Below are 13538 nucleotides of genomic sequence, written 5' to 3' on the forward strand. Positions count from 1 at the left end.
CTGTAGGGTGGGGCTCAAAGGAGTCAGTGTGCTAAAATTTCTTCATTTTCCTTGTTAAGAATCAGAGGTGCTAGTTTCAAATCCTTTTTAGTCTGAAATCTGTATGCTAGATATTGAGTAAGGTGGTTTTATTGTTTTTTGTCACTTTGAATAATATTTCTGTTCATGTTAAAAACAAAATCAACTCTCTGTATAAATATATCAGGTGACCGTTAAGGCCCATGGGCCTCTTGTTGCTTCTAAAACCGAGGTTATAAATGTATTTTGTAGAAATTGTTTTACGCGTACTAATTCAAAATCAGTCTAAACTATGGAGTCAAATGATAAAATCAATCCCAAAATTATCTGAACTAATTCACCCCTGAATTCTTTTGAACTCTTCCAATTCAAAGGTTGGAATAGTTCATTATGAAATTTCAGGGGTGAATGAGTTAAACGGCTCTGTCGAAAAGGAATGCACTGATCCTGTCGAGATCACATGATTTGCTGTAGACGAAAACTGTACGAAAATTATTCGATATATACTTGCTACCCTTTACTTGAACATCAGCTCCCTTGGGACAAAATTTAAATGGAAAAAATAGTAAATGTGGCACAAACTTGGACAGACACAGAGGTGACAGGTATTGGACCTGAGACCTCTGTTCTGTTGTTTTGTACACTAGAGGGCAGCATTGCTTTTTTTTTATTGCATCACTTTTTGTTTTTCTTGAATATAAATTAAGTGATATTGAAGTAGAGGGAGATGGTTTGTGGAAATACAATCGGAAATGAGGAGTCTATGAGGTCCACGGCACCAGTACCCTGTGGCTAGTACACCATCAGGCAGTCAGGTCTGGTCTGGTCTGGTACGATGGACAGCTGATGGGCTGATGGCTGGCCACTCTGACAGCATCATTGCATGCATCGTGCACTTTAAATCAAATAGTTATGACAGAATGGCTACCTCAGGAATGACTTGTCTGGCTAGAGTAGAAATTTACAAAATATTCCCCCTCCATTGGACGTCAATTTTGCAGTGTTTGCATTTGTATCTAATCATAGCCAGACATTTGGGAGAGGAAAGTTTTAGTCTTTTGCTGAAGCGATGGACACGATAAGTATTTAGTGTGCTCTATATGGCGTTAAACATATAAAACTGTCTAGGTATTAAAAGCAATTTTTAATCTACGTCAAAACAACGAAATTTGATGCTATTTGGTTGTGCAATGTGTTTTAGACTGTGTTTTAATTTTTCCAAAATTAAACATTTGCTTCACTAGAAAATTTCATTAAAGTATCGCAGAAAAAAATTTCATGCTTAAATTGTTTAATCTTGTTTGACATGTTTTATGATAAATAAAGCTCAAAAGCAAAGAATTTAAATTTAGGAAATAATGCATGTATAATAATTTGTAGTCCAACAAATTAAACTATGGAAGAGCAGATAACTTTGATCTTATCACAAAGGGAAATAACTCTGTGTGATTGTGTTTGGTGATTAATTTTCCTATTGGGTATGTTAATCCTGTTTAGGAAAGTTTATCATTGTACCATAGTTGCAAACATCATGTAACTACAGTGCTCTGAAGACGGCCTCCCTTTGGCCGAAACATGTCAGCACTTCTGATCTAAATCAAACATTACATTTTGTACCAGATTCAGTGGTGCTCATTGTTTCTGTTTTCATTTGCCCTGTTTAGGATAGATAAAATGTACATCTTCAGAATTTTCATAACCATCAAAAACAAAACAATCGGATAGTATTTCAAGTCCTCGAGTTTATAAATGATCACGTACGAAAAAATGTACCCTGATGAAATTTTAGAAATTGTACCTTATTTATCATTATTAAGTCGTTGAATCTTAAAACAATTTGTTCCTGACACTGACTATCTACTGTATCACTTGTTGATTGAGTGGTGTTTACATGTAATCTCTGGCTAGCTCCTCTAAACATTAGCTGATCCAGATACGTATCTCACAGAGTATGTGTATCTCTTCATTCCTGCAAACTAATGATCCAAAAGATAGAGGTATATAGGAGATGGATGACCAGGAAATGCTGAACTGACCGGAGTGGGGGTCAGTACCTAGCTTTATCATTATACGGGAGGGATGTAGACACAGGGAGGGGGACAGGCAGGTGGCAGGCATATGGAGATGGGAGGATGGGGGAGAGAGTTGCATGTGGTATTTATTGAGTCCAGTTCCATGTCATCGCCTCCCAGCAGTTTCTGATACATGACATGGAGCATGTTTTTCAGCTGCTGGAAGCATGTTGGGAATTCAGATTACATCTCTTCAGTCTCAATCTGACAGAAACTAGCAGGGGTTCTCATGATGTGAGAAGATTCAAGGTAATCTATACTGGAGGTGCAGAGTTCAGGTTTCGTTAATTTGTATGTGCTCATCTGCAAACAGATATGTTTTCACATATTTTGACATTTTTAGTACTGTGTACCTGTTATTTGTGTAAGACCTGTTCTGAGTGGTCAGAAATTGAGTTGGGTATCATATATAGCTGTGCCTGATTATCTTGTTTTTCTGATTGTCAAATGTTACAAGTAGGTACCTGGGTATTTATCCTTCAGTCAATTCTACAGTAAATCGTAAGCATTTTCTGTATTTCTCTTGTGTGGCTCTGCTTTCAATCTCTACCATGCCATCAGAGTGGATTGAAACAGAAAGCGTGAGATTTTCACTCCATTCTAGTTTTGCCCTTTTTCACTCTTAAAGGGCCGGGTGATTGAAACAAAGGAGCAAAAAAATATTTCATATATATAACTTATTTACATTGCCAGTAAATTCAGCATTAAGTCATACTGGGCAACAGGTTAAAACTTCTGTTAAAGTGCTGAAGAACTCTCAAAGAAAAATCAACACTTCAACCAAGGTAGCATCAACATTATGTACCTAGCTCAGAGTTTTATAATAATGCTTTATACATTTTTCTGCTACTTAACTACTTATTAGCAAGAAAATGGAGAATTGTGGCATTCACTTAAAGGTAAAAAAAATAATTCATGGAAAAAATAATTATTCAAGTATTTAACGAGAGGCGTTTTGTACAAGTGAGATACTGAGACTTCAAAACCAGGCAGGTGCTCATCTCTAAAGTTCATCAATATCAGTATTTTACTTAACAAGTCTTCAGATCTCTTAAGTATGAGTAAGGAGAAGAGACGATACGGATGCCCTCCAAACAATATGCAGATGTAATTTTGGCAAAAAAAATTGTGTGCAGATCTTCTTCAAGTCCTGAAACGTGCGAACTCTTGTCCATATTTTCCATCTCAGTGATGTAGTTAACACCAGAAAGCAATTTGAGAAGATTTGGGATTTAAAATATTGAAGCTGTGCGGTTTAATGCGTTTTGAAGATTGATGGCTAAGGCAGGTTGAGACGTTGCATTAGACAGACTTTAGTGTGAGCAAGTCCACTGTGGGCTAGAAACACACTAGTTTAACAGGCCAACGAAATCAATAGAATGCATTTCGGCAGAAAAAAATAACAGTTGCAGTTGTAACTCTCTAATGCAAATGTAGATCTTCAACGAGTGTCTGTTTATCGTAAGGGGTCATCGGAAAAGATATTTTAGGAGTATATAGAAATTGACTTTTCATGTTTCAAGTCCGTAGACAGGATAAGCATGTTGAGAATCGTATTTTTTCTTCTATGACTTGCCCCAGACATTGTACTTTAACTAAATTTGTTTGTCCGCTAACAACCCCACCTAGTTTTATACAGATGAAGTTAAGTGTTTGACAGCTTTCACAGACGGTGGAAGAACAGTTATATAAAGGTCGTTAGGGGGCTCATGCTTGGCTTTAAGAATAAAATCAGTATATTTAATTATCAGAAATCCCAATGTTAGTTTAATTCCTTCACCCCTGAAATTTCATAATGAACTATTCCAACATTTGAATTGGAAGAGTTCAAATTTGTCTTCAGGAGTGAATGAGTTAAAGTGTCATAAGCTAAGTTCAGGTGTAGAGTATCTGTCTTACGTTCATGAAAAAGAAATGAAGTAAAAAGGTAAACTTTTATTTATTTTTAAAGAACATTATAAATTAAAATATCACAGTTAGTTTGATGATGTTTTACCTTTTTTTCAGAATGTGACCTACTATTCATATAGAGGGCGCTTCTCCGAGTCGACGACCATGGTTACGGTACACAAAGGAGGCATCGCACCCCGTGGTAAACAGACATGGCAAAAAGAGTTACTAAGCATTCCAACAGTACCAGCATCTCATCTACGAGGCTGTAAAATCATCGACGTACAATACAGTATAGAGGTAGGCAGTTTATGACCTTGAGCTAGAAGGTCAGTAACAATATGAACCCGAATATAGATGACCTTGAGTGAATAGTGAATTGAAGGTCTAACCTTGAGATTAAAGGTTATTTAATATTTGCCATTGAGTTTGAAGGTCAATCAATGTCTGACCTTGAATGTAAGTGTCAATTCATTATACATATGTACAATCTTGCTTGTAAAGATCATTTGATGTATAAAAGTAGTTATGATATAAGTATCGGCTTGACCTAAAGTGTTATAACTTTGAGTATTAAAGTCAGTCAATTGATGACTGTGAATTTCACAGATGATACGTTGGTCTATGAGCTTTCACCTTGACACTCGTTGGTTGTATTTCAGCTGTGTATAAAACCCTCAGGATTTGCCAAGAAAGTTCGCCTGCCGGTGGATATTGTGATCGGAACGGTATCCATTGAAGACACACAATGCCAGAAGGCGTCCTATCACCCGCTTCCTTCCATTGTCAGTGACAACAACTTTCCCTACCCATTCTTTGAGACGCTGTCAGACCAGATGTATCTGACAGACATTTCATATCACCAACACATGCTGCCGACAGCGCCGCCCTGGGAAAGCGATGACGATATTCCCTGATTTGCTCAGAAACAATCATCCACAGGTACAAAACATTTCAACTATTAAAGAACAGCAGAACTGTAAATATTAATAAGTTTGATATATGAACAATTTACCTCATTATGGTGCAAGAAGTTACCATCTGCCTGCAGAAGCTGTATCAATAATATGGTTTTTGAATGGGAAAATCGTAAAAGAAAGTACACAGAAATGTTTCCAATAAGAAAAAAGAAAAGTTAGAAATATGATTGAAGCTTGTCTAAGGTTGTCTTTTTCCTATTGAAACTGTTACTTTTCTTTTCGTTGCAGGGATTTTAATCACGCAACATATCGTCCATGGATGAAAATCTCATTTCGTTGTCTTGGCGACAGATCTGATACCATTGTCAAAAAACATTGTCCATTGGACAAAATATGTCTGCATTTGACTAATCAATGCTCACGTTTTATGAGGATGTGGAACCAGCTAGGGCTTGTGTGAAGTGTGAGGACGAATTTTTTATACTATTGGTGATGCTAGTCGATGAGAAGGAAACGGGTCACCTGACCGTCATGTGATCACAGGTCATGGACAAGGAGGGTCATGCCCTCCAGATTAAAAACAAATTATGTGTGTCAAATACTCTTATGAATGGAAGAAACAGAGGAAAAATACAACAAGAATTATGCCATTTTGGTATAGACATATTTTCAAGGTCACAGTAATGACCTTTCTGCAGATGACCTTGACAAGTTTTGTCATTGGTCCAATGAAGATTTGACCTTCTTATGACCTTGGAGAAAATATAACCTCATAATGACCTCGGAGAAAGTTATTTTAGCCCCATTGATGGTGAGAAATCATTCTTTCTATCAGCTAGAAGACAACTTTATAAAAGATTGTCGTTGCCAAAGAAAAGGCGTAACCTTGGATTTTACCTGGAGATTAGAAGAATTCATACACGGAGGAATTGTCACCCGAAGTAACATGGTGTATATATGTGTTTGTTTCCATGGTAACACATTCATATAATCATTGTTGTCATTTGTCAGCCATTTTAGACTCATCATAGATCCTAAATATAGAAAATGTAGATATCAATACCAGTATATATGAATATGCTTTCAGACGAGTTCTTAACCACAGACCTGCATGTATGTTGGAAGCTGAAGGTTACTATTATTGTAAAATTTCATGAGATACATCATAAATCCCCATTTTCATCTCGCCTGTATTTTGACTCTACTATTTGATAGGGAGCTTAGCTGTTTATACTAAAAATGGAGATTATTCATGTGAATGAAGGTTTGAAATGTCTAATACAGAACTAATAACCGTGGATTTACATAATTTAGCTTATATATAGTCATAGAGACACATTTTGAGAGAGTCCGAAGGAGTTCATGTCTCTAAAACTATGTATCTTTAATTCAAATATCGTTTTTTTTTAATTTATTTTTTTATCATTGTTCAAGCTTCAGGTACAAATGCATAAATTGTTAACGAGAATTTCTTTTTCTAGTTCATTATTTCAATTTGTTTGCTCTGTAATGTGAATTACAGTTTGTAATTATTTATCCATTGCACGATTTGTTATATCCAGGTTCAATGTCTAGATAATAAATCAAATCAGAAAGTTTGTATCTCTGATATTTTCATAATGATAAACGTTAAAAATAGCACATGATTATAATCTTCTGGGATTCAAAATTGTTACCAGCTGGTAAAATTTAGTTTGAAAATATATTTAACTAGAAGTTTTGATTTAACTTAAGTCATTAGCAGAATGAATCTTGATACAGCAAGGGAAACAACTCCAAAACCTTTAATTAACTCCTTCACCCCTGCATTTTTAAACTGGACTTGCCCAGTCTTTGATTTGGTAAGGTTCAAATGGTACTTGAAGGGTAAATTGGTTAATATATATCCAAGCTGAAAGGGGGCCCGCGGTTGCCGATTGGTTAAGGTGTCTAACTGCCTACTATCACTAGATCTCCACCACTGGGTCATGGGTTCTAGTCCTACGAGGGGCAGTTGCCAGAAACTGGCTGCAAGTTGGTGGTTTTTATCTGGGTGCTCCGGTTCTCCTCCAACACCTGGCTCGTCCTTAGATAACCATAGCTATTAATGGGGACATCAAGCACAAACAAACAACATAACGGTGTTTTTGATCTGAGGTGGATTTCGGTACACCTGTACTCACAGCCTTGCCTGAAGTTTCATTGATAATCTGAAAAACCCACGGTAGGTTTTACACTAAGTATCTTATGACTTTTAATTCTATTGAAATTAAGCCTGAGGCATTCAGGTTCTATGGAACAGATTTATTTAATTCTGTGGCCTTGATGTAATTAAATGAAATGTAACTAATCTACCTACAGCACCCAATCCACGGAGAGAAATCAGGTTTAGGGAATCAGCACCCAATCCACGGAGAGAAATCAGGTTTTGGGAATCAGGTTTCGCTTAGATGAAATTACTGCATTTAATTATCAACAGTGAGATATTTATGAAATGCAAAAAAACTGGGACCCAACAACTTACTAGAATGATGAATCAAACAGACTGCCAAAATACATAGGTTTTATTTGATAGTTTTTGTAAGAAATTAGGCTACAGCTGAATGTTGGATAAGGCAGGATGTCAGAATACTCAGGGGTCAGAAAAGACAGGTTTCCCTGTACACATTTAAAGAGTCATGTCATATACTACATGATGTTGTAAATTTTTGTGGTAATGTTGTGGTTCCAGCATAGCTCAACACTCCATTGCATAATGGTGTCTAATTACAAGTGCTAAATGTATGATCTAGCATGCTATTATAGAACAGTATCACTTAAAACCAAGTGCTTAATGTATGATATGCATGCTATTTAAGTATGATAAGGAAAAACGAAGTGCTAAATGTGTGATCTAGCATGATACATATTATACTATTATGCAAAGCCAAGTGCTAAATGTGTGATCTAGCATGCTACATATGATACTATAATGCAAAGCCAATTGCTAAATATGTGATCTAGCCAACTATTAAGTATCATGTAAGTGAGTGCTAAATTTCTGATCAAGCATGTCATATTATGCAATACTTTAAAATAAAGTGCTAAAAATATGATCTAGCTATTTATTATACTATAATATACCATAATTTTTTATTTTTCTTATCTAACATGCTATGTACAACAAAGTGCTAAATTTGTTATCTGGTATGCTATTACACTAATGTAAAAGTGCTAAATTTGTTATCTGGTATGCTATTACACTAATGTAAAAGTGCTATTTTTTTATCTGGTATGCTATTACACTAATGTAAAAGTGCTAAATTTGTTATCTGGTATGCTATTACACTAATGTAAAAGTGCTAAATTTGTGATTGAGCATGGTATAACACTGAAATGTAAAAGTGCTAAATTTTTGAACTAGCATGCTATTATAATATGTAAAACAAATTGCCAAATGTCTGATCTAGCATGCTATTACGTGACAACAGTGCTAAGCATGTGATTAAGAATGCTGCCATGGTATACGTTTAAGTGGTATTGTTTGTGATTTAGTGTGAGCACCTTACATGAAAAGAAATACTTACCTGGTTTTATTTTGTTCACTTCATGACACATACCTATAAAAACTTACTGCTAAGTATGTGATACAGTTCAGTAATACACTGTTATGGTATACGGTTAAACAACATGTTCAGTTGTGAATACATTCTCTGTGCAGTGCCCAGCGTTCTGTATAACCTTGTAATCTAAATGACGTGGCCTGTTAATCCCTGTAAGAGGATCTTTGCATCAAAAACCAGTGTCAATGTACTATGTGTTATAATACTTTGCTTGTTCAAACACCACATAACTCTTAGAAACTACAAGTGCTAGACTAAAAATAGCATCTGTTGGTCATGATCAGCTAGTACTGTTACTAAAAGCTCATAATGCTTCGTCTGATTATACAGGGTGTATAATCAAAACCTGACTTATTCTTGGCATCGTAGATACAATAAGACATGCCTTACACTATATAGATACAATAACACATGGCTTACACTATATATATAGATACAATAAGACTTGCCTTACACTATATAGATACAATAAGACATGCCTTACACTATATAGATACAATAAGACATGCCTTACACCAGTCTAGGTCAGTATACATGGTTGTACTGTGTTATAACTTCTGTATTGATCATTACTGGTTAGGAGACGGCATGTATAGGTACATGTGTGACATACAGATGCTGCTCATAGGCCTATAATCACAGTAATACATTTGGAATACATCTCATCACCCTGACTGCTACAGTACATACTAGATATAGGAAAGCGTTTCTGTATTCAAAAGGTTTCAGTTACAACAGGGAGAAACGTTGATCAGAAATGAATATATATAGATTCAAGATTGTGATTCCAGAGAGATATTCAGAATTTTTATTTTTTTATTTTTTTTTATACAAACAATACTGCTTATATTGTTTAATTATGCTGCACTAATTTCTTTTTATAAATTTGAGTTCAGGATTTATCTCCCCTCACAAATTATTGTGAACATAAATATCTAACTAAATACAACAGATGTAAAGTACATGTACATGTACATGCTATACCCACCTTGTCAAATTGGTTTTAGACGAGTTTGGTAAGGGTGTACAAGGCCAAGAAACATTTTAGCTTGAGTAGACATTCAGGAGACGCATCACCTTTTCCATTACGAGAAATGTTAAAGTAATTCATCCGCCTATAACCCAGGTACACCTGTTCTGTCTGTCCACTCAGGAAATTATTTCATCCAATCAAAAGTAGGATCACGTTCTTCCGTATATGTTGTTCTGTGTGAAGCATCGTCTCTGTATCAATCACCCCATTTCCTCTCATTCCTTTGTACAATATCCCAATAATTCAGTTAATCCTTCCATTATGCTCACATATCGTTCTTCCAGATGTATTTTGTAAATGTTTTAGCCAGTAACTTTGATTGTTAAGCGACTGCTGTATTTTTTCACTCACCCACAGGTAGATATATGTTTTGTGCAATAACCAATTATCAGACCAAGACTGCACGTCCCTGTTACTTTTGTCGAGTGCGACTTTGAGTTACCATGACAACCAATGCAATGAAGACCTACCAAAGACTGTCTCTGTCACTTTTATCCAATATGACCTTATCCAATAAGACCTATGTCTTGTGTGACCTTGAGTTACAGTGACAGCTAGTCTAGACCAGCCAAAAACAGTTAATGTTACTTTTTGTCTGGTGTGAACTTTAGTTACCATGACAAGTAAATAAACAGTCTATACCAATAAAAAAAACACCTGTTACTTGTCATGTGTGACCTTGAGTTACCTTGACAGCTAATCTAGACCAGATAAAAACTGTCCCTGTTACCTTTAGTTACTTTGAAAACCAGTCTAGACCAACCAAAGACTGTCCTCGTTACTTTTGTCTTGTGTGACCTTGACTCACCCTGACAACCAGTCTAGACCAAACAAAGACTGTCTTCATTACTTTTGTCTTGTGTGACCTTGACTCACCCTGACAACCAGTCTAGACCAAACAAAGACTGTCTTCATTACTTTTGTCTTGTGTGACCTTGACTCACCCTGACAACCAGTCAAGACTAACCAAAGACTGTCCTCATCTCTTTTGTCTTGTGTGACCTTGACTCACCCTGACAACCAGTCTAGACTAATAAAAGACTGTCCTCATTGCTTTTGTCTTGTGTGACCTTGACTCACCCGGACAACCAGTCTAGACTAACCAAAGACCGTCCTCATTACTTTTGTCTTGTGTGACCTTGACTCACCCGGACAACCAGTCGAGACCAACCAAAGACTGTCCCTGTTGTTGTGTCTTTTGTAAACCTGTGTTACCATGACAACCACAATCATTACTAGACCAATCTTTGACTGATTTGGTAAACTCTGTACAGTGTGAATGTTAGCTGCAATGACAACCACATCAATCAATTACTAGACCAAATAACGTGTATACTTCTACCATTGTGACCTTTGCTACCGCAAGTGTTGCCAAGTATGTTCATATATGACCTTGTAGCGGGTAAAGATGATGAATTTTCTCCTTGTTTCCTATCCAAGTATGTGTTGTTCACAAAAATGTTCACCTTTGAACTTTGAACCAATCTTGTTACTGAAACGTTTCCTCATTTCCTCTTTACCAGACCTAGAGGGTTATAGAGATGTTAACCTTTCACCTTTAACTTTGTTTTCACCTTTGACCTTTAACTTTGTTGTAAATCTTTTATGTTTTGCTTGATATTTATATATATATCAAAAGCCATGAAAAGAAATTTCTTATGATATCTGTCAAATGTTAGCATTTTAGTTGAAAGCTTTAGATTTTGTTGTGTTTTCCTGCTTTTTTCTGTGATAGTGTCCTTTTAAAAGTTAGTGTTTGTTGTTTCCTTATATAATACCGGTATTGCCAAAATTGTTAAAACCATATAGTACGCATTAATTATGTGATGATGTTTTAAATGATATAACACGATTGATGTATGTCTTGTACCTGTTTTTATAGTTCTCACTGTCCTGATAACAATAACGGTATAGAATATTTTTCTTGATTACTCCACATTGTGAATATACAGTATTGGTATACATGTGTCAGTCGATTCGAACTAAATTTGTGATCACACCGTTCAAACATGTCATTACTACAATGATAATTTCAAAATATATATTTCCATGTAGATTTAAATAGTAATTAATTAATTAGTAGTAATTGATTAATGCTTACTTCTTGAAATTTCATGGAAAAATAAAAATGTGAATGGGAAGAGACAATTCCATTGTGTTATAATGTTGGGAATATTCAGTTGTATTCCAATTATGATTCATACAGATATATATCTGATTTTTCTATCTTGTCAGAAAAAATAACTGCACATAATAAAGTAAGATCTACTTTCCTCAAATGGAAGACTGACTTCAGGGAAATATTTCAGAAATGTGGTAAATTGATTTCAATGTTTGTTTTCTTTTTTTTTATGTTTTAATTAATATGGTTTTAATATGATACAAGATGTCGGGTGATCTTGAAATCCATGTTGCTTCCACATCACACAACTTGTATATAGAAAATACATTCTTCAATTTTTTGAGATGGAGTCGTTTATTATTAGAAATAATGAAGATGAAAATTAACAATATTCTAAGTCTAAAAATGCAACAAGGCATGCAGACAGTGATTAGAACGATAGGCCCCCTCCACAGTGATTAGAACGATAGGCCTCCTCCACAGTGATTAGAACGATAGGCCTCCACAGTGATTAGAACAATAGGCCTCCACAGTGATTAGAACGATAGGCCTCCACAATAATTAGAACGATAGGCCTCCACAATGATTAGAACGATAGGCCTCCACAATGATTAGAACGATAGGCCTCCACAGTGATTAGAACCAGGCCCAGTCATGCTAGGGTTTACAGTTGCACCCAGATTAAAATTAAGGGGAAGTACCTGGATGTAAAGAATCCCAATGTGGAACTCTCTAGTGTTTTACCTTCAGAGGCACAGTGATCCTTAATGTGTCTTTAATCACAGACTGGCTCATCCTACTGTAGATAATCCCCGCGTATAGCTTAATGCCAAAATAATTATTATATTACTATTGAAGTAGACACAGAAACAATACCATTGAAAATATCTAGATGTTCTGTTTATTTCATGTAGAAAATACACATAACAATCAACTACATCTTATCAATGTATGATAGATTTCAATCCGTTATCATAATTTCCTCATTGAAGGTTTTAATCAATTATATTTTCATGCATCATATTCCTCGATAAAAATAATTTTATCAACGAGCATATTGTCATGTATCATAATTTCATCATTAAATATCATTTGTTTGTACCATATATATATGTGCTGACTTAAAGCAATCAAATCATGTTCTATTTTCTGTACAAGTGAGCTGAAGGAACCTGAACGCAAGGCTATGCAACAAGGGGAGATCACCCTGATAAGGGTGAATGTGATACCTATATATGTGTGTGGTGTATGGGGCGACGCCCAGCACCTCGCAAATACCAATAAAGTAAAAAATAAACAATTCAAAAGTGTCAGTGTTTTTATTATGCGTCTTGAGTGTTTTTTTCTAAAAAGATTAAAAAAATAATGTCAAATGAACGGTTCAACTCTATTTAGAGTTATCAGGGCCACACATTTAGAGAAAGTGGTACTATATTTAAAATTATCACCTTGTCTGTTCGTCCCTTATTCATTTCTGCATGATAATTCCTACTTTCATTCTCTTTGTAATTTTATAGGGTGATTATTGATTTTGGACCAAAATCTTTTTATTTTTTCAATGTATTTGCTAAATTATACTACCTACATTTTGAGATCTATTAATTTCAATGAGAAGAACAACCTGAAGGTGTCAGTTAAAAGTATTGTTTTTCCCCCCGAGAGATATTCATACAAATTTTTTGTATGCTTAAATTTTGGTCAGGCAGAATATTCCTGATGGATATATGAAAAAGTTGGCAAGTATGAATTATTTGCATAAATATATTTCTGATGTTGATGAAATTTTGTAAGCAGGTACAATGTTCAAAGATCTAAAGTATTGGGTTCAAATTTACATAAAATCTAGGCAAAGTTATTGGAGTAATTTACATGCTAGTCTGATTGGTCAACAGTTTCTGCAAA

At 35.3% G+C, this 13538-nt stretch overlaps 1 protein-coding gene across 5 annotated transcripts in view; it reads left to right on the forward strand.

The window, feature by feature from the left end:
• Nucleotides 1-13127, forward strand: part of LOC110458270 (arrestin domain-containing protein 2-like) — a 117100-nt gene extending 103973 nt beyond the window's left edge. For all 5 annotated transcript variants that reach the window (XM_021509891.1, XM_021509893.1, XM_021509894.1 and 2 more), the window contains 3 exons: nt 4098-4280; nt 4643-4922; nt 5189-13127. In XM_021509891.1, coding sequence (XP_021365566.1) covers nt 4098-4280; nt 4643-4897 — 438 coding nt within the window. In that variant the 3' untranslated portion in view covers nt 4898-4922; nt 5189-13127. The remainder of the gene's footprint in view (nt 1-4097; nt 4281-4642; nt 4923-5188) is intronic.
• Nucleotides 13128-13538: the final 411 nt, after the last annotated feature.

Source organism: Mizuhopecten yessoensis, unplaced genomic scaffold (assembly GCF_002113885.1).
Source record: "Mizuhopecten yessoensis strain PY_sf001 unplaced genomic scaffold, ASM211388v2 scaffold9525, whole genome shotgun sequence".
NCBI classification, from domain to species: Eukaryota; Metazoa; Mollusca; class Bivalvia; order Pectinida; family Pectinidae; genus Mizuhopecten; species Mizuhopecten yessoensis.